Below are 24594 nucleotides of genomic sequence, written 5' to 3'. Positions count from 1 at the left end.
TGGTGAATGGTGAGTAAACGTGAGATGGCCCCACAGCTGATGTGTGGTAGAGCTGGTGCTGCTGCGGGGTGCGACTTCCTCCAAAGCCTGCGCTATTCTGCCTTTGAGCACATGGAAGGCATGGGCTCAAGTGACAGGAGGAGGGAGACACACTTACTCAAGATCTCCATGGTGCCAGTGGTTGCACCCCTGCAGCCAGGAGAAGGACTTCTGATGCCTCCCATTGAGAGAGTCGACTCGTCACCTCCAGGCAGCCCTCCACAGATGTCACAGATATCGCCATCAGAGCCAGCACCTCTGCTTGCTCCACCAGAACCCTTCTCGCTTGAATGCAAGTTCATCCCTGAAGACTCAGCCCATCCCCACACTGAAGATGACACGTCCTGGGCCCATAGTCCCCTCCCTCCTTCCTTCCCCATGCGGCCGAGGGGCGCAGCTCAGCCCTCTCCCATTGGCTGTGTTTCGGACTTTCAGTTCACTCCTGTTCCTTGTCCCCTTGGTCCTTAGCACCTGAGAGTTTTAAATGTTCTGTGACCAGCTTGAGAATTTCTCAGAGGCTGTTTCAGACAGTGACTACGCGAGTAGTAATCCTTTGGTAACCTGAATATAACTGCAGACTTCCACATTGAGCATGATAAAATGGTGTGGATTTAAAAGTATTTGGGGAACTGTAAAACGTCTAGGATTAAAATTTCAATACCATTTGTGCCCAATAAATGTGAACTCTTTAGTAACTTAAAACTGTGCTATTATGACTCAGGTCTGAAAATTATGAGTCCTGCTTGAAGAAATGGGAATAACATGTGAGGGAATCTGGTCCCATCCTTCACCTTGAGGGATATACTGTGGTCAAACCAAATAGCAGGAACATGACCTCATAGGAGAGCAAGCCCAGAGAAATTAGCGTATTTGTTGAGAAAGTGATACACCCTCCAGAAGAGAAAAATGTTATACTTTCCATTAGGATTGTTTATGGAAATGGGGCTAAATTGAACCTGTGTTGGTATATTAACTGGTTCAACAGACAGGACCCCAAGAAACAAGATCGTATAATAGTTTATTGAATGACTTGATTTTTTTTAAAACATAAACCGGTCTAGTCAGTCTGAACTGGAAAATTAATTTTGTCTATAGAATCACTTACTAAAGCATATAAAATTAGACTCCGTAAGTGCAGAGAGGAGAATTGGCATTATGTGTAACAGATTCGCTGGGACTTAAATAAATGGATTTAGTCTTAATACAGCTAAAGCCTTGTGACTTTTAATACAGAGCAGATCTTAAATAAGTATCAATTCATCATTTCAAAAAAGTCACTTTTGCATTTTTGTTGCTTGTCTAAGGACTGAATTATATATCTTGTCTATGATAATACCCCAGCACATGTTATAGGTCTTGAAGGAACAAATTAATTAACTTTTGTTTTCTTTAAGTTACAAAATTTTCATGGTTAGATTGACAGAGAATTCAGCAGTTTTAACACTTATCATGACTTAATGGGTTCTAGTGTTTCCCTGGGCTTATTTAACTTCCAAATATTTTCACTGTGTCATTTATGTAATAAGCTTCTGATGCCAAACTTTTCCTGACTAGAGTGAAATATGGGACTGTTTTCCTTTTGATTCAGGGGTGAGCTTATGGGACCAAGGAGGAGCTGATGAAGTTGTCAGTGTCTCTGTTCGGAGTGGAGACCTCTGGATCCCAGAGAAGAGCTTCGACTCCAAGGTGAGTTCCTTTCCTTCTTCTCTCCGCTCTGAGACTGCCAAAGCTTTTAAATCACATTAGCTGCTTTGGTATTCTTTCATTCAAGGGTTGCCTCTACTCACTTTAATGCTAACTCGGTCCTTATAGAATGGAAGCTTTATTCTTAAGAAGATGAAATGCAAACCAATTTTGATGTGACAGTGCTGATGAGGGATCCAACATTATTTGCATCTACTGAAAATTAGTTTTTGAACAAAAACCAGGGGTTACAATCCCAGATACACAACTTCCATGTTCAGTTTAACTGAATGAATGATGGGCATTTTTCTATATTTATGTCTATTTAATTAACATTGATTTCCTTGAATTGATTATTGCTAGAAATATATTTATGCAACTTAAAAACCCACTTGTCATGAGTTTTAATGCAGTCTAAACTTTGTTTACTTTGACATGATTTGAGCCTTTTATGATGTAAAAGAATAATATAAAATGATTGAAATAATAGTGATTAAATGTAATATCTTGGTGCATTTTATCTGCTAAACTGACATGACTTCCTTAAATTTCAGTGCTTGTAGAAACAGTTGGAAAGTGAGAAAAATCTGTGGAAATATGAGCTCTTTGAAGAGATCATACAGATGGCTTGGTCCTTGTATTATATAGAACTATTTTTAGATCATTTTTCATAATAGAAAGCAGATTTTTTGAAGAGCAGTTGAGATTGTGAACATCCTCTGTCATTTTCTGGAATGGTTGCAGTGGGCCGCCTTTATGTGAGTAATGATAAGGTGATTTCCATCTAGGGAACTTACCTTGGAAACTGAGCTTTTAGAAAGATTGGTGGTTTGATTAAAAGACCCAAATGCCAAATGTGCACGTATTTCTAACATTGTTGTTTCATGGACATTGTTGCAAATTGAATATACAAGGTACAAGTCAAGTATAGTGGTGTTGATATTTTCTGGAAGGAAAACTTAAGATATTAAAGAAAATTCCATCATGCTATTGGTCAGCAAAATTAAAAGCAACATAATAGATACAGTAAAAGAGGAGTGGGCTTTCATTATTTAAAAAGTTGATTTAAAATATTTAGAGACATGAATAATAGAAAAACATGGAATAATCTAAAGGTTCTTGGATGATGGGAGCCATTATATAGACTTTCCTTGGGGGTAGAGTTGCCAGATTTAGCAAGTTAGAAGTACAGAATGCCTGATTAAATTTGGATTTCAAATAAACAATGTATTTAATTTTAGTGTAAATATGTCTCATGCAATATTTGGGACATACTTTCATTTTTAACCTATGTGTTGCTTATCTGAAATGCAAATTTAACTGGATGTGTCCTGTCTTGTGTCTGGCAACCTTCCTGGAGGGGATCAGAGGGACAAGCTCCTGAGGGCTATGGGCCTGCCCCTGGGGTGCACCAGTTCAGGTCTTCTCTGGTTTGTGACCCCCAGCTTCCTCCTTCCTACCCACCAGCCACCTGGCAGACATCACAAGGTGTGTTGGAGGAGGAACTGGCACATCTGCTGCTGGCCAAGCATACCACCTGATAATTGTGAATCACAAGCATCATCTTTTAGAAAACTAGGAAAAACCATGATTATTAGGTAGCTGTCTCAACTCTTCTGGGTTTCTGCCTCCAGAATGAGAGCCCTGTGGGTGACAGGCGTATGCCCACTGCACTAAAAGAATTCCAGGTGAGTGACATTATGTAGGGGCATGACGACCTAGGTGAGTTGGAGACAGCATTTTGTTGTAACGCCAGTGGGCTCATCTCAACATATAGTTTATGGCATCAGTGTATGGCTGTAAAATTACACTATGTACTCATATTTGGTGGGTAACCCCGAAAGCTTGTGTGAGAAGTGGTGCATGTCAATGTCTGTTACGTGTGTGTACCTGTTTGCAGGAGTTCCCCATGGGGAGGACGTGTATACATGCCGTGGGAATAGGCATTCTGGCCAAAGGTGTGTATGTGTGTATCTGTCCTCATTATCAGTAAGTCAAGATTTTCATTTTGAACTGAATCATGCCGTGTATCTTCAGTATGCAAAGCATACTCACGTTAAGAATATTTTTTGCAGAACAACGGTGCCTGCTGTGCCTCAGAATATAGACTTTTAGATTGGCTTCTCGCTCCCTGCCTCTTTCTGTTTGGCCAGTTTTTAACCGAGCACCTATTATGTGCCAGGTGCTAGGCATGCAGCCAATGCAGAAGGCAGGCACACTTTCTGCCACCTGCAGCTTACATTACAGTAAGGGAAACATAATTAAATAAATTCACATTGTGATAAGTGTTAAGAAAAAAACAACAAAGGATTCTAGGGGCCAGGAGAGGAGGTGGATTTTGATAGGTTGGCCAGGAAAACCCTTTCTAAGAAGGCAAGGTAATTGTTTCAATAAGTTCTAAAGAACCAGCCATGAGACGAGCCAGTGTGTAAGAGGCTGGAGGTGCAGGGAGGAGGCAGGTGTGTCTAGAGCATGGAAAATAAGACAGACCTGGAGTGATGCGGGAGCAGCAGGGGCCAAGACTCCCCACAGGGCTCCTCCCACGTGTGACCTCACTGTGGAAGGTAGTAGCCTATAGGAAACAGACAATCCTCCTGAGATGACGACATGAACTGTGGCCTTCTTTCTCTGATAAATATTCTGATTTTTTATGACTTACCAAATCGTAACATTAATTTTTTGTGACTCTTTTTCCCCAGAGGTGACATGCGGTGTTCACAACCATGTAGCACGTTCCTTATTTATACAGAAATGCCTAGCTTTTAAATTTCTTCTTCTTATTTATTTATTTATTTTGGTAGAAATGAGGGAATCAGGGGATAGGGGACAGGCCTCTTTTGTCGCCTAAGCTGGTCTCAAACTCTTGGGCTCAAGCATCCTCCTGTCTCAATCTCCCAAAGTGCTGGGATTATAGGCGTGAAGCACTGTGCCCTGCCAGAAATCTCTAGCTCTTAAACATTTTATCAGATGGCCGTGACACGTCCAGTAAGCCAGAACTGGAAGTTCAGCCAGCAATTTCTGGTTGGGAATGCCATGGGAACCTAAAGACAGGGGGCCTCAAATTCCAAGTCACATCCTTTCTGGCTTTCTTCCAGACAGATTTCCACAATTGTTTTCCTAAAATGAAGATCTAACTCATCACGATTTTCCTTGAAATCCTCTGAGGTATTCCTCGCATCCACATCCTAGAGTGTGAAGACAAACTCTAGGCTTGGCATGAAAAGCACATCACTCTATGACCCAGAGGCACTCACCACAGCCCCACCCCATGGCCGGGGGCTCTGACTGTCCCTCCGCTCTCTCCTCATGTGCATTCTTCTTCATCCCATGGTGCCATAGCATGGGGCCACCCCTGTGACCTCAGGCAGCCTGGTCACCTGCCCCGCTGTGCTTTGTCCCAAAGCACTTTGGGCTAAAAAGCGGTAACAAGTTCCTGGGGGTTCAGTCACTCATGCCCAAATCTGGATTATGTGCCTGCCGTGCACCCGGTGCTGGAGCTGCGTCCCTGCCCCGAGGGTGGTCAGGAAAGGCCTCTCTGTGGAGGTGACATCTGAGGGTGACCTAAATGACATGAAGGGTGAGCCTGCCATGTGGAGTTCTGGGGAAGAGCATCCAGGCCGAGGAAATCGCGACAGAGGGAGCCAAAGAGGGAGCGCGGAGAGAGATGAGCAGGGCCCTGACAAGGTAGAACAGCTATGGGAAGGTTCCTGGGGGCTTGGGGCAGGGCGTGCAAGTGAGTTTTAACAATGATCTGTGACAGCTGTGCACAGACTACAGCGTAGGGCCCTGAATGGAAACGAGGAGAGCCATGGGGAATCCAGTGCAACTGTCCAGGAAGGAGAGGGAGGCGTCCACACTGACCATGGAGAGCACGAGAAGCGATTGGACTGGAGATATATTTTGAAGGGAAAGTTTGTTGGACTCGCCAGTGGATTCAAGGTGTTAAGGACAACCCCTGTGTTTTGGCCCTGGCTATGTAGGTGGCAGGAGCTTCCATCATATACACCCCCAGAGAGAAAGGACCCCCTGTCTAATTTGGTGTTCACCACGTCATTGACTTACTATGTATACTGGTTCTCAGCCTAGCTGCGTTTTAGAATCACCCAGAAACTTTTACAAGTAACAGTGTTCAACCTCCAGTTGTTGAGATGGCTTAAGTGGTTTGGGGCGGGCCCACGCAGATTTCTTTCTTTCTTTCTTTCTTTTTTTTTTTTTTAAAAAAATACTCCCCAGTGATTTTAGTGAGCACCCAAGGCTTAGATCCAGTTGGGGAAATTAATGTTGCATCCAATGCCAGAGTGCTAGTCAAGTCGATTGAGCTGATTTAGGTAAAATTACTGTCAAGTTTTCCCTCTCTTTCTCTCTGAATGGGATGTTAGAATGTCCTTTCCAAATCAAGAATCGAGCCATCACTGCCACTGAGAATTTAGTGGAAGGAGAAGAGGGACAGGAAAGGATGCCACCGCCTGTGTGTTGGAGAGCTTGCACTTTTGTTCGTTGGTTGTTGTCTATAATGTAGGGATAGGCTTATCTGCATTCCCTCCCTCTAAGGGTCATTGTGAGAATGAGATGAAACAGTGGCTGTAAAATACACTAGAAACTTAACACTACTACAGACATGTAAGGTGACGCTAAAAGTTTAAAGTGTCTTTAGGAACCAAACTCCAATTTCATGTCTTGAAAAAATTAACCGCGGAACCAGCGAAGACGTGTCAAAATGTGATTGATCGTGAGATGACCTCACTTGAGCTCAGCCTTTGAATACTCCAGGAAATGTCCAATTTCCAGCTTTCTTGAGTGAGAATGAAGTTATAGAAAGAGTATGCGAAATGGAAAATAGAAGGCAAACCCATTAGAACATGAAACTAAAGCTTCCCTTAGCATATGGCAGGTCTCAAATATCAAATAGCAACTAATTAAAATGACAGAGGCACATTCTACTCTATACATTTCCATGTGCCTTTTTTTTTTTACAGCTGAGAAAACGGAGCCCTGCTCTCCCCTCCAAGAGCCATCCCCATTCTTTCCTTCACAGCCAGACTTCCCAGAAAGGTGGTCCGCATTCACTGGTTTACCGCCCTGCAGTTCCCTCCCAACCCACGGTAGCAGCTCCCATTCCCAACATGTCATTGGAACGGCCTTTGCCAAGGTCAGAGATGGCTTCCTAATTTCCAAAGCCAGCACACACCTTTCACTCTCTATCTTACGTATCTTGACACCCATTCCCTCTCCTCCTCTGAAATCCTCTCTTCTTTGGGCTCCTGAGACCCCATTCTCTTGTTTCTTCTCGTATGTTTTTGTTCTTGCTTTTCATTCATTTTCCTGGCTCTGTCCCTCACTCTTGGTCTCCTCTGAGTTTCTTTGTGGCCCCACTTCTGAAGAAGGGTCCCGCTGGTGATGTCCCTCTCAACTGTGACCTCATGGCCTACTTGTACCTGGGGGCTCGCATGAGTGGCAGTGGCAGTGAGAGCCACCACATGTGGAGTTCCCATTGTGTGAACCGCTGTGTCAGGTGTTACGAACGATAACTTCGGCCTTTGTCATCTAGCTTGTGTTGACTTAAAATCCACACTTCTCATTCTGCTTTGACCCCTGAGATCTAATCCTCTGCTTCCAATCAATTATAGGTACCCCTAGCTGAAAGTTCCCAATTATGCAAATGTATTGTCCCCCACGGTAGACTCTGCCTCCCACTTAATTGTCCCTAGAAGATAGGGTTGTCATCTTCCTTCTCCCCTGAAATAGTAAGGTTTGAAACACTTCTTAACTCTCCTGGCCCAGTATCCTGACATGAGCTTTTTCTTTCTGCTCTCTACCACTGTCTGCATTAGTCTTCCTCCATTCTATAAAAGGAGGCGGGGTGCTCTGTCTAAGGCACAGATAGATCCTGTTCCCTTCCTGCTTTCCAGTCCTTTGGAAGTCCCAGATGACACCTGAATTCAAAGCCAGGCTTCTTAGCGTGTTGCTCATGGGACTGAGTAGCCTGGGCCATCTGGACTCTAGAGCCCCCACTCCTACATCTTAGCCATGAAGCTTGTCAGGGCAGCTAGTTGCCGAAATACGCCATGTTCTTTACCACCATGCTTGCACTATGTTCTATCCCCATGTCCCCCTGACTCCCTCAGTCCTACTCATTCTTGAAGCGCCACTTAAGCATTCATTCTTAAATGGCACCTTATCTTATGAAACCCCTCCTACACCCCTGGCCTCCTGGTCAAATTATTCCTTCCCTTACTTTTGTCTTTATAAGTTGTACACATCTCTGTGATGTGCAATCATATCATGCACACATTTAATTCATGCAAATTCAGCCTTGCACATGGCAGAAACAGATGCTGCAAGATGCAACTTAAGTGACATAGGTGATCACATCCCCTTGGATCCCCAAGGAGCATGTGGGCATCTGCTGTTTTCTTGGTTCCTTCTGCCTCTCATGAGGCAAGCTTCTTACTTCCTAAGAGCAGTTCTAGTTCTTTCTGTTGGATATCATGAAATAGCACAACCCCTAAAATAAGCCACCTCAACTGTGCTCAACCCAATAAACAACGCCCCAGTGCTCTGTGGAGAAGAAATGCTGAACCTGTATAAAAGCATGAAAGCTGTGAGGCTTTCGAAGATTAATTTTGACTGTGCCTCAGGTACTACCTCTACCTTCTATATTGGCCTTCGACCCCAACCGTGCATGACTTGGGACGCAGCTCTCTGGCATGATCACACAGTACCATCATTATTAGTTTTTATCTCTGCGTCTGCCAACCAGCCTGTGCCCTCCCTCAGGGCAGCAGCCACAGCTCTGTGCCCTTCCACCTTGGTGCAGTGCTTGGCACAGAGTGGAGTGAATGCAGGATGCTTGTTGACTGACTCTGAAACTTTATCTGTGCCTGGATCCTGAGCCTTGCCCATTTCTGTGAAGAGTTTGCAAACCACTCTGACTACCACAACTTTTTAGATGTTTCCTATCTCCTTTTGGCGACTCTGGGTCCTTTAAAATCATCTGGAGGCTGCGTCTAGCTGATAGAATGCTACCTTCTTCACTTTAGTGCTATGTGGTGTCTTACCTGGAACACCTCCCCCAGTGTGGCTCTGTGCCAGGAGCAGTGCTGTTACTCTCTACATGGGTGGGTTGACATAGCCAGACCTACAGAGAATGATTTTCCTCTTTATCTAAGGGATTATTCGGGTAATTGCAGGAGTTGCTCAGGCTAGACGATAGCACCTCCAGCTTGGCTGAGCAGGCTCAATAGTTAGCCTTTCGGACTTAGGAAGCATCTATTTTACATTAGCTTCCAAGCCAGCCGATGGTGTTTCCTCTTAAGAATGGAATGACTAAAATACCTACTGTGGAGTAGATCTCCTCATGGGACGTGCATAGTGGCTCATGGTTGGAACACTGTTTCCAGACTCTCTGGGTTCCTGGGTATGGTCTACCCCATCCAGCTTCTTGCCTTCTATGGGAACCCCAACCCCACCCTTGGCCTGACAATCCTCATGAAGCTGTATCTGCCACACGGGAGGCTGCTGGAGGCCCCAACTCCTGCACCAGGCCTCATATAACCCACCATTATGGGGAGAGGATTTGGAGAAGTAAAAGCTGGCACCCTTGTATCTTGGCTGGGAGCTCACCTGTTTCAAGAATCATTGCCATCCATGGTAGAAGAACAGTGGATGTTGGGGCCTGCAGAAATGGATTTGGACTCCCTCTGCCTTGCTATGTGGCATTGGGCCTGTTGTTAGCCCTTGCTCAGCCTTTGTTTCCTTAGCTGTAAAGGAGATGGTGATGGTGACCTTGTGACCTGATGTTACGCCCTACACATGCTGGCTACTCAGCAAATGCCAGCCTCTCTCCTGTCCCTCACTGGGTCCTCCTATCACTATCCCAGGGCTGGATAAGCCTTTGCTGTGTGTGGGGGAGAGCACTGGCCTGGGAGTTCCTGGATGTGTAGCAGCATCCCTGCCTCTACCCGACTGATGCCAGTGCCACCTTCTTCCACTCACAGATGTCTCCAGGCATTGCCACGTGGCCCCTGGGGTACAAAATTGCCACTGGTTGAGAACCACTGCACAGTGAGAAAAGATGAGGAAGGAAAGGAAGCTGGCAGTTACTGGGATCCCCCTCTTGGCCTTGGATGGAGCCAGACTGGGGTTCTGCAGATTTTTCTGGGAAAAGCTGAACAGTAAATATGTTCAGCAGCACAGGTCATAATGGTACTTGCTGCAGCGACTCAACTGGGTTGTTGTGTAAAAGCAGCCGTACATAATACGTAAATGAATGAGCATGGGTGTGTTCCAATAAAACTTACTGGACGTTGAAATTTGAATTTAGTATCATTTTCATGTGTCATGAAAAAATCTTTTTAAACAATTTTAGAACATGAAACCAGTCTTAGCTTGCAGACTGAACCAAAACAGGCAGTGCATTGGCTTTGCCCAAGGGCCACAGTTTACAACCTCTGGGCTACATGTTCCGTAGATATCAGCTCACTGGATGCCCCCAGCAGCCCTGCAAGGTGGATGCTGTTGTGCACACTTGCAGATGAGGATGCTGAAGCTCCCTACTCCCCCAGCCCACCCTGAGGTAGACCGTTAAGCGAGAAGACTAGCATCTGGGCCAAGGCCTGTCAGATTTGAAATCCAGTATTCTTTGCATAGTGCTCTGCTACCTTTCAGAAAAATCTTTCACTTTCTTTCCCCTGGGCATCATATCAGGACTGCTTCATAAATCTTGACTCTAGACAGCTGAGGTCACGGTTCAGGGGGCAGACGTGGTGAGCACTTGCCAGAGCTCCCTCCCTGCCCATCTTGCCTCCGAGGGAGATCTGGCTTTCTTCAACAAGATGTGATTGTTGCATCCCAGCTCCCTGCCAGGGTCTTTCCTGTTCACTCCTCCTTTTTGGCCAACAGACAAAGAGGAGAAAGCAGGCCAAGGTATTGTACTTGTTTCAACTGTGTGCCTGGCCTAGGGAGCTCTCCTTCAACCAAGGAGGGGCTCTGCGTTTCCAACAACACTCACCACCCACCCGCTTTTTTCTTATGACCTCTTAGCAAGGCCTTAATATCATACTTTTAAATTGTTTTTATTGAATCGAGTTGTCTTAGATTCTGTACCTTTTCCTTCCCCTACAAGCTTCTGTCATCATCATTAAACTGGGTCCTTTTGAAAAAAAATCATATTTTAAAATAACAAATTTGGATAATGCAGGAGATACCATGATTTACCTTCTTTAGACAGAAATTGTAAAATGTATTTTTATAATCCTGAGTAATGCTTTTTGTTTGACCAACACGTAGGGCTTATAGTTGCTTGATATTAGGAGAGAAGGAGTTTGATGAATTCTGTTTTCAGTTGTACATTTGCCCAAGGACGTATAAATGCTGTCTCTGAGACCCGAGGTCAAGTTCCCAGGAAACAAGGATGAATGGGACCCAATCCTGCCCTTGAGAAGATCACAGACTGTAAGAGATTTAAATACGTACTGAGTCAGACATGTGGGATTTTAAAAAATAAACAACTTATTTTAAAACAGTTTTGGATTTATTGAAAAATTGCAAGGACACTACAGAGAATTTTTATATACTGCATACCTTGGTTCCCCATTTCTCACAGTTACCTCTGTGTAGTTCATTTGTGACAATTAATATTTTTTTCTTTTTAAGCCTGAAATTTTTTTAATAAGAGAGAGAACATTCTGGGTATTGAGGTCATTTGGAAGAACATATAACTTCCAGAAGGGATTAGGATTCTAAAATCTTACTTTAAACTGAAGAGCCTATCTTCTCAAGAGATTTAATGTGTATTAATGTTGCATTTTATAATTTCATGTCACAGGAAAGCTGAGGAAGCCTTCTTCTATGTGTTTACTGTGGAATTTCTCTGAAGTTGCAACATACAACCAGTGAGGACCGTCCTTAATAATTACTCAATAAGTAGTTGTGATGGCAATGAAGATGTTTTTGTTCAACCAAAATGTAAAGTTCAGATTTTTAAAAAATCCTCCTATTCTTTCCTTAAAAAGTGAGAAACATTTTTGTACCTATCCTGATAGTGCCTGCAACCACATATATGAAATCATATTAACACTTGACTACAGCACCCTTGTAGAATGTAACATATAGCTGCATAGAGAGCCCCTGTGGGAAGAATTTCCTTTTGGATGTATTTAACACACTCTTCATGCTCTTGTGTCTTGCATGTGTCCCTGAGAATGTGAGGAAGACATGCATTGTTTGTGGTGTACACTGGTGCTTTAGCAGCATTTTTTATTACTACCTCCTAAAGAGAAAAATTAAATGAATTTAAATTTAATTTCTCCCTAACAAGAGAACTCAAACACTAAGGACTAAGATTTTATTGGGTTATGCTAAGCTAAGCTTTGGAGGGTAACAACCTTTGTAACATCTAAGAATTTTCATCACCTTCCTGGTACCAATTTTGCTCATCCCCATTGAGAATGCATGGTGGGCACCACACGTAAATGGTCAAAAGGAAACACGTGTCTCCCAAGACTGCACGTGTTTAGAGAAATCTGCCCGCTGGAGATTTGGGGCAAGGAAGAATAAAAGTCGATTCCCACCCTTCCATCCTCCCAAGATTACTCTTGCTAGATCTTTAAAAATAAGCTTTTTATATAAGAAAAAATTTTAATTTATAAAAATAATCACAAAGATAGTATGGTTCTCATGTACCTCACACCAAGTCTCCCCTGTTATTACACTTGTCACAATTAACAAGCCCATATCAATGGACTATTATGTGCTAATGTCCGTACCTTATTCCGATTTTCTTAGCTTTGACTCCATGTTCTTTTTCTGACGGTTCATCTAGGACCCCACATCATGTTCAGTGTCGTGTCTCTGAAGGCTCCTCTTGGTTGTGGCTGTTTCTTGGGCCTTCTTTGTTCTTGATGACCTAGACGGTTTTGGGGAGTAGTGATCAGGAGTGGCATAGACTTTCCCTCAGCTGGGATTTTCCAGCGTTTTTCTCATGATGGAACTGGGCTTGTCTGTTGTGGGCAGCAGATCACAGAGGCAAATTCCCTGTCTTGTTACACCATGTCGAGGGGACATACTGTCCATATGTCTTATCTGTGGATGCTTCAGCACCTGGCTGAGGTTGTGTTTGTTGGGTTTCTCCACTTGTAAAACTCCTTTTTCCCCTTTCCATGCTCTGTTGCCTGGAGGGAGGTCACTGTGCGCATCCCACACTTGAGGAGTGGGTAGTTACGCTGCACCCCTGGAGGGGGAGGTAGCTGCATCCATTATTTGGAATTCTCATGCATGTGAGATTTGTCTGTGCTCCCTATTTATGTTTTTAATCATTTAACGACATTAATGTGGTCTCATGGCTATTGATATGGTTTGGTGGTGTCCCCACCCAAATCTCATTTTGAATTGTAATTCCCACAATCCCCCACATGTTGTGGGAGGGACCTGATGGGAAGTAATTTAATTACAGAGGTGGGTCTTTCCCATGCTGTTCTCATGATAGTGAATAAGTCTCATGAGATCTGATGGTTTTTTAAAGGGGAGTTCCCCTGAACATGCTTTCTTGCCTGCTACCATGTAAGATGTGTCTTGCTTCCCTTTCGCCTTCTGCCATGATTGTGAGGCCTCCCCAGCCGTATGAACTGTGAGTCCATTAAATCTGTTTCCTTTAAAAATTACCCAGTATTGGGTCATCTTTATTAGCAGCATGAGAATAGACTAATACAGGTATTTATTTTATACTTTAGAATGTAATCCAGTACTCTTATTTATTTTGTTGCTCAAATTGCTCCTACTTTGGCCATTGAGAGTTCTTTTCATTGGTTCCTGTGTCTCTTTGACATACACCCATGTGTGCATGTGTGAAGGTGTGTGAGAGAGTGTGGGTGTATGAGTGTGTGAGTGTGAATGTTAGTGAGTTTGAATGTGTGTGAAAGTGTGTGTGTTAGAATGAGTGTGTGTGACAGAGTGTGACACTGAGAATGTGTAAGTGTGAATGTCACTGCATGAGTTTGAATGTATGTGAAAGTGTATCTGTGTGTTAGAATGTGTGTGTATTTGTGTATGACAGAGTGACTCTGGGAGTGTGTGGGTGTATGTGAGTGTGTGTGAATGTATGTGAGTTTGTGAAAGTATATGTGAGTGTGTGGGTGTATGTTAGTGTGTGAGTTTCAGTGTGTGAAAGTGTATGTGAATGTGTAAGAATGTGTGAGAGTGTGTGTGAGAGAGATGGTGTAACTGTGAGAGTTTTTTGTGTGTGTGTGTGTGTGTGTGTGTGTGTGTGTTCTAACACTTCCTTCTTTTCTGGCACTGCAATCTGCACTGGGTTCATCTGGTATATTTCCTGTTCCTGTCCTAAAGTCAGCCATTTCTCCACGAGCCCTGATTCCTTGGAGAATGGTATTAGAGACTAGGTACTAGATAGGCTCACTGCTACTGGGCAGTCATTGCTTCTAGGCCCTCTCAGCTGACAGAGCGTGGGAAATACATGTGTATGTTTGCTGTGGGTAGATTATAAAGAAACAGATCTCAAATGCTGGATCATGGCTGAGACACACCCTACCTTTTCACATAATTAATTTAAAATGGAATAAAATTGGGAGGTTGAGGCAGGAGAATTGCTTGAACTCGGGAGGTGGAGGTTGCAGTGAGCCAACATCATGCCACTGCACTCCAGTATGGGTGACAGAGCAAAACTCCATCTTGAAAAATAATAAAATAAAATAAAATGGTATAAAAGAAAATATGCCAGGAATTTGGCTCTTTATGGATGTACCTATAGACATAAATAAAATAGCTATGTTCAGTATGTTAAATCAGTTACTGAGAATCAAACCTAATCATTAGGCTCTTTTCCCTGGGGAAAAAAAAAAAGTTTCTTTAAAAAAATTAATTCCCAACTCTTCAGTATTTGACCTAGCTCTGGCATTTCACATTCCTTGCATTGATCCATGCCTCAAGGCTGCCTTTCTGCTAATTACTTGAAATTAAATCGACCTTTTTCTGAAGTTGGCACACAAAAAGGTTTCATTTGGGGGCATAACAATTGTCATATGCACTTTTTACTCAGCAAAGGTACTAAGGTCTTCTTTTTGCTTAAACCTACTAGTTTTCCAAGCATATTGTTTAAAGATTTGTCAAAATCCCAAACAGAGTTTGTGAGAGCACAGAGCTACTGAGATCCAGGGTTGTGGATTGGGTCTCTGTTAAGATGTCCTGTTTCCATGGGAGCCATTAGCTTGGCTGTGTTCCTCAGCATCACCTGGCAGGTCCCACCCCAAAGGTGTCTCAGGAAGGACTCCTCAGAAGGGCCATGGTGGATTCACCAATTGCAGAAACATCACAGGTACAGCACTTCCCATCATTGACAGACTCACAGCGATGTTTCTGTATATGTAGGCAACGTAGTTTGCATCCGTGTTTCTCAAACTTCAGTCACCCAGGTCCCACCAGTGTGAATTTAATCTAATTAGAAAAGCAATCACATCATTAATATTATAGCTTATCATATTAATAGCTTATACATGCTTGAAGTACTTACGGATTTTTTTTCTCAAACACATAAAACTGATTAAAATGAAGTGTGCTGTATACCTCTTAAAATGTATTTGTCTATCATGGGAGAACACATTATACCACTTGCAAAATGCTATTTTAGCTGTTGTGGACTTTTAACAATTTCTTTTTTTTTTATTTGTTGAGATAGGGTCTCACTCTGTCACCAAGGCTGGAGTACGGTGGCACAATCAGTACACCATCACACCCGGCTAATTTTAAAAATTATTTTTTGTAGAGATAGGGTTTTGCCATGTTGCTGAGGCTGGTCTCAAACTCCTGAGCTCAAGCTATCCACCTGCCTCAGCCTCCCAAAGTGCTGAGATAACAATCATGAACCACTGTGCCCAACCAGTTTCTTTAATTTTTCCACCTTGAATACCTCATCAGGTGTATTTTTTCATCAATTTATATGTATAGCCATGTAAACTGAGCCCTGCACAACTTGGGGCTTAGAGTTGAGTGGCTCTAAACCTGCTCAGCTGCTGAGGGTGGAGGCCCTGTGTAGGATACTGTTGGGTGGAATTATCTCCATGAGTTTTGACTTAACACTTTTGAGAGGGAAGAAGTTACTGATTAGATATTACCCTGCTTTTCTGTTGAGTCCTTTCTGTATATTCATTTAATCAACACATATTTATCGAGAATCCTTCATGTGCCAGGCCCTGTGCTAAGATACTTTGCCCTTTTAAAAATTGCATTAAAACTGGCCATTTCATTTCAGAGCTACTTTGCAACTTGCTCAAACAGAACTCTTGAAATGTTAACTCCTCCTGCAGTACAAACATAAGGAAGAGTTAAGAACCCACCAGGGGTAGAAAATTCTATCATATCTCCTTTGAAATCTATCTCCTTCTTTTATAGTTCAAAACAAGACCACGGGGGCATATAATCTCTGGTCGTGCCTATTCAGCTAATAGGAATGTGTTTGCATTGCCAAAAGTTATTGCTGGTTTTAGTGTTCCTTGACACAGGCAAATCTCCTAAGTGGACTTCGTGGGAATGCATCAGATCTCTGGGAGCTGTAGGACAGCCAGACACTAGCTGCCCATGTCTCTGTCTTTGCTTACAAGGAGCATTGGGAGTGGGCATTTGCTGTCCTGCGATTTTCATGTCTGGATCTGCTGTGGAAAAGTGAAGAGTCACAGATCTGCAGACACCCTTGCCTTGCAGTTTTAAGTAAAAAGAGAAGGGAGCTTTTTGAGGTTGATCTCCAGAATGGTCTCGGTGGAACTCCAGAGACTGAGTTTTCCAGCCTGCTGTTTCATTGGCAGGTACTGAGCCTCGTCTGGTTCAGTCTGGAAGTGTTTCTGGGAATGCAGCTGCCATGGGAAACGCCTGTGATGGGCAAAACACAAACTGGTCATCCTCCCAGCTCCAAGGATTAAACTAATATTCTGATTTTTATGCCACATACTTCAGTTGCCCAGACAGGGTTAGAAGGAGCCATCAGTTGGAAAGGACAGAAACAGTGTCCTTAAATCAAATACAAAAGATTGGATGCATTTTTGTTGGTTATAACAGACAGGAACACAGAGACGTTCTTTTGGCTCCAGCAGGCATTACGAGGAAAGAGCTGGCGAGCAGAGTTGGCAGGTGGGGAAATGAGTTGGAGAAGCTTTAAAGATCTTTTCCTATAAAATAAATGTCCAGAAGCTGTGGAAACGTACGTCTTTAGTTAAGTAAATACCCTCAAAGACAACACACGTACATTTTTCAGTGAAAGCTGACCAGCTACAACTGCCATGTTTTCAGATTCCAAGAATTTCAGCACACATAGAATTGGCCTCTCATGCTCATTAACCTCAGAGCAACTCCTTTCAAGAAGTTCCTGCAGCCATGACGGCAAATGAGTTTAACTGTTTCATTTTAAGTGCAATGACTTGGAGCAGCATGCTTACTGTTTCCTTGCCCTGCATCTCAGGCTCAAATGAGAGGGAACGTTAATTACCTTACCAGTCCTAGCTTCTGTGCAAACTGGTGCTGAAACCCCCACTTCTCCCTTTCCTTCCATAGAAAGCCTCGTAGCAGGGGTTTTGGATGAGGCTCTGTGTTGACTGTATTCTGAAAGGCAAATTGCAGTCCTCTGTTTATGTTTGCGAGTGACTATTAAGTACCTATTCCAGCTAGATCTGGGGTTGGGGTGAGGAGTTTTCAGATTAAATGAGGCCCTGAATGTCGTGCTAGGGGCTTGACTTCAATTCTGAAGGCAATGGGGAGCCATTGAAGGTTTCTGAGTAGTCAAGCGACATTTTGGGGGTGTAATTTTAGAAGAGGTTTGAAAATAGAGTATTATTGAAAACTTTATATAAACAATGGACTGTCAGGCAAATCTTTTTTTCCTGAAAATGTCCGTGTTGTATCTCTTGATTGATTTGAGTGTGTCTCATTTATGAGTGGAGGGTGCTCCCAAAATTTGTCCCAAATTCAAAGCAGAACTTGTTAACGTGTGGCCCCATTGAGGTGATGTTCCAAAGGGCAGCCAGACCTTGGCCTGCAGCCCTAACGCTCCCTATGCCCTACTCTGTCTGCATTGAAACTCCCTTTGGAGCACCTCCCTCACACCATGTCCTCACCCCACAGCATCCCCAGCTGGTTTCCGCTCTACCCCACCTGGGACATCAGGTGTCCTCTCTAGCAATCAAGCTGGCTATTTTTCCCATGGCTGTGGGACTTGCATCCATGTCCTTCTCTCCAAGCTTGCTTCCTGCCCCACCCTCAGCTCCTCCAGCAGTACTCAGGCCACGCCGCTCCTGCCAACCAGTGCAGGTCAATGGTGATAGCCTCATCTTCCACACCTGGCTTCTCATCTTGTTCCTGACTTGGTTCCTCCTCTGGCTTTTGTCCAGGAGAGCCCTGGGAACCTCCTTGGGAATGCCTGTTCCTGACCACCGTCCGTGAGTGCCTACAGCACCCCATCTAGTTGCATGGTGGATGAGTCCCTTCTCGTCTCTGCCTTAAAACCCCTTCCTTAGGGAAGGCTTCCTTCCTTCATTATTTTATTTAAACAGATACCCACTCAGTTGGTTGCTATAATTATTCTTTGTGTCTTCCATGCTCTGCCTCACCATTTTCTTTATCTGTTTATATCCTCATTTAATGTCTGCCTTTCAGCCTTAACTCTCCATCCCATAAGGAGAGAGACTTATCTTTTTTATTCACCACTTTTTCCTAGAGTTCACCACAGAAGCTTCTGTGATGAATACCAGTGATATGTGTGTAGGTGGATAGATGGGTGGGTGGGAAGACAGACGGACAGATGGATGGATGGACGGATGGATGGATGGATGGATGGATGGATGGATAGATGGACAGATGGATGGATGGGGCTCACACCTTGAAATAGATGGTGTTGATGAGGTGTATGTATTCTCTTCCACCCTTTTATGTGGTCATCTTATATGTCTGGCTATTCCTTTTAAGATCTTAAAATGTTCTTCTGTTTCCCAGGTGGGAGACTTTGACCCCATACTTTGCATTTTCAAAGTTGAGTTCAAGGGCTTTGTGGTAGCCAGCTTCCAAGGTGATCCTTGCCCTTCCAAGGCCCTCTCCTTTGTGAGGCAGGGTTGGTTTGGGTCACCAATAGAAGAAGGCAGAAGTGTGTGACCTTGAGGTTAAGTCATAAGAGACATGATACTTTGCACCTGGGTTTCCTGGCCCTCTCAACTGGTGGGAGAAGCCAGCTGCTGAGCCGCGAATATACTTAAACAACCCGGTGGAGATGCCGTGTGGAGAGCCGACAGCCAGTGCTGACTTGCCAGGCATGCTAGGGTGCCATCTTGCAGTGGGTCCTTTCATCCCAGCCAAGCTGCAGGCTCAGGTGGCGACTGCACCCCGAGAGAGCCTCAGACTGGAGTCTTCCAGCCAAGCTGCTCTGCATTTCTGCTCCAAAGAAACTGTAAGGAAAGTAGCAACGTGTGCTGTTGTCTCTTCATCTGAACCACCATGGCTAATTTATGCAAGTAAGTAATAATGTCTTACTGAAAAGTAAAAGAAGAAACTGCAAAATCTGAAGACTTGGCCATAAATACCTGTTAGCTTTGGCGGTGTGGCTCACATATGTTCACGTGCGTACGTGGCTGCAATGAGAGGGCATCATTCCTGATTTGTCAGTGCCTAAGATGTGCTGGTGTCCACGGGTTTGATGGCACCATTGTCTAACAAGAGAAGAGAAGGCAGTTGCTTGTTGCTGAAGAAGGGCAAAGTCTACAACATAAGGAGTATTTAATAAAGCCAGCCACAATGTTGATGTCGTGTTTGGCTTAGTGTTTAGGTTTAATTACAACAAATTCAGATTTAGAACCTAAGAAGAGACTTCTGCCTATTTATGTTCTCCTCCTCCTTGAAGGCTCCCCACAGGCCTGCCTCCTCCCTGAAGCTTTCCCTGACCACCCAGACTCCGCTGACCACAGGGTGTCCACATCCCATTAACCACATAGTCAGGACCGTCCAGCCACACACAGCGTTTCTCCTTTTGTGTTTGGTTTGTTGAAGGGAGACAACTATCTAAATTAAGTCACATTCATCCAGAGGCACAGCTGGGTTCCCACTTCAGGACTTGCCATTCTGGAGCTCGCGGAGGACAGAACGCAGGTGTTGGAGAGAGGAGGAGCAGGTGTGCCTGGAAGGCCCTGCTCTTTGGTTCCCTCTGCACCTGTCTTGTGGCCCCCGCTGGTGCTCTGCCATGGGTTTCTCACAGCCTCTCTCACATAGTCTCATTGCAGCTGTTGACAGAAAATGCAAACCGTGGCCTTGACGCTTACACTTCACTTCTGGTCGCCAGATGTGGGGTTTTTTTGTTTTGTTTTGTTTTTTTTGTTTGTTTGTTTTTTTTTTTCCCCACACCAACCTGTTCTCCAACTTTGGACACCAGTTGAGTGCCCTACATTTCAATTATGATGCTGACTACCTGGAGTTAGCACAGACCCCACAGGCAAAGGGTTCCATCCCACAAGATGCCCCACTTCAGATGCCAGTTGCAATCCCCAGGTAACCCACACTTCACTCGCACTTGGCTACAAGTGAAGGAGTCCCATGACCCCCTTGTCAGGCTTAATAATGTGCTGTAATGACTCTGGACTCATTTATTTACTTAGTCTTGCTACTTTATTATAAAATATATGGTAAAGGACACTGATGAGCAGGCAGATGAAGAGGTGCATATAGAGCACGGTCTGGAGGATCCTGAGTGCGGGAGCTCCTGTCCCCGTGGAGTTGTGGTGCACCACCCTCCTGGCACGTGGGTGTGTTCACCACTCCAAAAACTGAATCTCCTCTTTTCAGGATGTTTGTGGAGGCTTCATCACTTTGGCATTATCAATTTTTAACTCCAGCTCCAGCTTCTCTCCCCTCCCGAGAGGATGAGGGTAGGCTGGAAGTTCCCAGCTTCTAATTATGGCTCAGTCTTTCTGGTGACCAGGCCCCATCCAGAAGCTCACCAAGAGTCACCTTATTAGAACAAAAGACATTCTTGTCACCCAAGAAATTACAGGAGTTTTAGAAGTTCTGTTCCGGGAACAGGGGGCAGAGACCAGATACATGTTCCTTATGTCACAGAGGTCTCAACGGCTCTGCCAGTGCTGTGCCCTAAGCGCTGTGCTACTTTTTTATAACTGTTTTTGGAGATTAGGTTTAGAGGGAATTATTTTCCTCTCCCAGGTTTCTCCTTCCACTCCAGCCCCAGTTATACTTCTGTATTTATTCAGCAAACATGGGTGGAAAGTGGCATTGCCAAATAAAATACAGGATGCCCAGTTAAATTTAAATTTCAGAAAAACAATCAGGAGTCTTTGAGTATATCTCATGCAGCTTGTGTGCATACAGGTGTGTGTGTGTGCGTTTGTGTGTATGTATAATGAGGAAGACCCATAACCCACTGAAAAGGTGGGCGGGAGATTTAGTATTAGCTCAGCTCAGAGGAGGCATCTTAAAGATTTTCTCTGCAACCACCCTTAATGAAGACTGGCATTCTCTAAAGGCAGGAACTTCTTTCCTACCCCTTAGGGTCCACCATGTCCCCTTGCACAATAAATGCTTAGCAAAAATGTATCATCCCTCTCATGGAGCACAATTTCATATTTTGGTCCTATTCTCATGAAACAGCTATGAGACTATGTTAATAATTTCCCTGTGCCTGTGCTACTCTGCATTACAGCCTTCTTTTATTTACTGAGAAAGTTCTTTTGTACCTTCCCATTGATAACGAGACACATCCCACACAGTGATCTATACTTAAAAACAATATAATTGTATTTACATAATTTTGAGGGTTAGCACTCCAATTTCCATACCGTTGCCTCTGCACCCGCCTGCCTTTCTGCCTCTGCCTCAGCCACCAGGCATCTCGGAGGTAGCTGACTGCTTTTCGTGGCTGCTTTGTACCATGGGTTTTGCCGTGTAACTATCGCAGCCTGGTTCTACCCTACCACTTGCTTGGAACATCTTTTGGCAAGCTCATTAATGCTTTGGTAAATACCTTGCTTCTTTTACATTCTCTAGGGTCTTTAATTATTGGTATTTGTCGTTGGTGATTTCTTTCTCTTGCTCGCAACTGCTGCCCCTGGATTTCTTGGTCCCAGGTTTTGCCTTGTTCTCCTCCAACCCCTTTGACCACTCTACTAGCTTCTTTTCCCACTCCTGTTCTCCACCTGCCTTCTAAATGTATGCAACTCCCAAGGTTCTGTCTTCTGTCTGCTTGTTTTTTACTGCATTGCCTCTCTGGACCCTTTCAGAATCCTCCAAGGTATCATCTATCACTTTTTTTTTTTAAATACTTTTGAGACAGTCTCGCTTTGTCACCCAGGCTGGAGTGCAGTGGTGCAATCTTGTCTCAGCACATCCTCCACCTCCTGGGTTCAAGCGATTCTCCTGCCTCAGCCTCCTGAGCAGCTGGGATTACAGGCGCACGCCACTATGCCTGGCTAATTTTTGTATTTTCAGTAGAGATGGGATTTCACCATGTTGACCAGGCTGGTCTTGAACTTCTGACCTCAAGTGATCTGCCCACCTCAACCTCCCAAAGTGCTGGGATTGCATGCATGAGCCACTGCATCCGGCCCATTTCATCTATCGCTTCTGTTAACATGACACAAAAACTTCACCTCCAGTTCTAATATTTTGCAAGGCTCAAGTCCATATTTACAACTGTCTTAAATCATCTCAATCTGGTTATTAAACTACTCTCTCTAGCTGCTAGCCCACCCCCTAAAACTGCATTTCTCTGCTTCTCCAAAGCTTAGTGGCTTATTGATGTCCATATTTGCATTGTGACAGAGCCAACTCCCAAGAATGGATTTCCACTCAGTGTAATGCAATAGGAGCACTTTAATTTTATCTGCATTTTCTGGACCCGATGCACCATTCTAGCCCTTTTCTCTTGGAATGAAGTCTGGCTGAGAATGATGATCCATTAGTAAGAATTACCTAATAAATCAACTCTTGGTTATGAGTGGCAGAAAACTAAAGCCAGCTTATGTTAAATTAGAATTTGTTTTCTGTTTACAATACGCAGAAGTCCAGGGGTGTTTTCTCGCTTTAGATATGACAGACTCCAGGGACTCAACCAGTGTTCCCAAGACTGGAATTTATTCTTTCTGTTGTCTCTGCCCTCAGAGAGAGAGAGATGGCTGCTAACAGCTACAGTCTTGTCTCCCCTTCTCAGCAACCCCAGCTGCAAACATTGTCTTCCTCAATGATGTAAATAAAAGTCCTCAAATAGAGTCTCTGAGATCTCATTTAGGTCATGTGCCCCCATTTGAAATGATCAATGTAGTCAAAAAGTATAGAATACAGTGACTGGCCAAGCCTGGGCCATGTGTCCACTCTTGGCACTGGGAGAAGGAGATAGTCCACCAAAATCACAAGGACTGGGTGGGAGAACCGTGGTTCCCCAAAATAACCCTGCGTTCTGGGATGGTATAAGAGAAGAATAGAAGGCAAGCAGGCAAAAATGGCAGATGTCTACTCAGTTGTATAAATTCGTCTCTCCACTCGTCCCAGAAGAGACTTCATGACAGCTGACACATACATCATTCTTGGACTGGTGAGGGATAAGATCTGACCTTCAACAATGGATATGAATTAAAGGATCTCCAACACATCACAGCTGTTACTTGCAGTTGCTAACTATGAGATGATAATGCCTCTTATCTGAGATGAGATGTTCAGTTGTCTTCTACCACAAAGCACACCAGGCATCAACCAACTTGCAATGAATATTTTTAAACTTCTAAGATATAGTTTGAGGGCATTTCCTCAAATAGAAAATCAAAATTTGAAAAAATAGTCAAAACATCACTTACTCAAGATTTGAGTTAATTTTAAACAGTGGCTGTGTAAAAGTTTACTTTTAGACTGTTAACAATATTAAGTAAGTCTATAGTAAAAGCAATCTGCCTATGGTGATGTTTAAAGTGTTAATAGTGGGGGAAAAAAAAGACGTGTTGAAAGTTTGCTTGACAAAGTAGTATAAATGTACATATAATTTCTGGCATTGTTTAGGAGGCTGAGGCACTGGGTGAGAAAGGCTGAGTGAGATCTTCCACAATCTGCTGGTAACTTGGGAGACAAGGTTCAGCTAGAGGAATGGGGCTTGCAACAAACACATAACTGGTCTCCCATGTCATGTTTCTTGCCCAAGTTGCATGGGCAAGAAAACTAAACAGTATGCTTCTAGTTTCCAAAAGATAGAACTTAACTTCTTCTGTAGTCTTTTGTAGTGTTTTGGGGCCAAAAAGACAGATACTCCAGACCCTAAATTAAAAGCCTAGAATGGTCACCCTCAAGGAGGCATCCTTGAGGATGAGACTTACTAAGGCTTGGACTGAGCCTTACTGAAAGTGCAACCCAGTCCTGACCTAGCTCAATTCCTGGCAAGTGAGAGACTGATCACATCAGTCTAATTTTCCTACAGATGAAAGGCTGTACTCTATCTGGTGGGAAAATCATCTGGATCCTTTATGGCACTGCCATACAGTGTCTAGCATAAAATACAATGTAGCTAGACATGTTTTCAAAAGCAGGCATGAGGGCCAGGCATGCTGGCTCATGCAAGTAATTCCAGCATTTTAGGAGGCCGAGGCAGGCAGATCACTTGAGGTCAGAAGTTTGAGACCAACCTGGCTAACATGGTGAAACCCTGTATCTACAAAAATACAGAAATTCACTGGCCATCAGAGAAATGCAAATCAAAACCACAATGAGGTACCATCTCACACCAGTTAGCATGGCAATCATTAAAAAGTCAGGAAACAACAGGTGCTGGAGAGGATGTGGAGAAATAGGAACACTTTTACACTGTTGGTGGGATTGTAAACTGGTTCAACCATTGTGGAAAAC

The 24594-nt window shown here is 43.9% G+C and overlaps 1 protein-coding gene across 1 annotated transcript in view; it reads left to right on the top strand.

Annotated features, from left to right (window-relative positions):
- Nucleotides 1–790: 790 nt before the first annotated feature.
- The window catches only part of ADAM12 (ADAM metallopeptidase domain 12), a 349453-nt gene continuing 325649 nt past the window's right edge, over nt 791–24594 (top strand). The window contains exons 1-2 of the mRNA XM_011986448.1: nt 791–803; nt 1628–1725. Of these exons, the coding sequence (XP_011841838.1) occupies nt 791–803; nt 1628–1725 (111 nt within the window). The remainder of the gene's footprint in view (nt 804–1627; nt 1726–24594) is intronic.

This window comes from Mandrillus leucophaeus, unplaced genomic scaffold, assembly GCF_000951045.1.
Source record: "Mandrillus leucophaeus isolate KB7577 unplaced genomic scaffold, Mleu.le_1.0 Scaffold299, whole genome shotgun sequence".
NCBI lineage: Eukaryota > Metazoa > Chordata > Mammalia > Primates > Cercopithecidae > Mandrillus > Mandrillus leucophaeus.
Note: the sequence above shows the minus strand (reverse complement) of the source record. Positions and strands in the feature narration are given on the sequence as shown.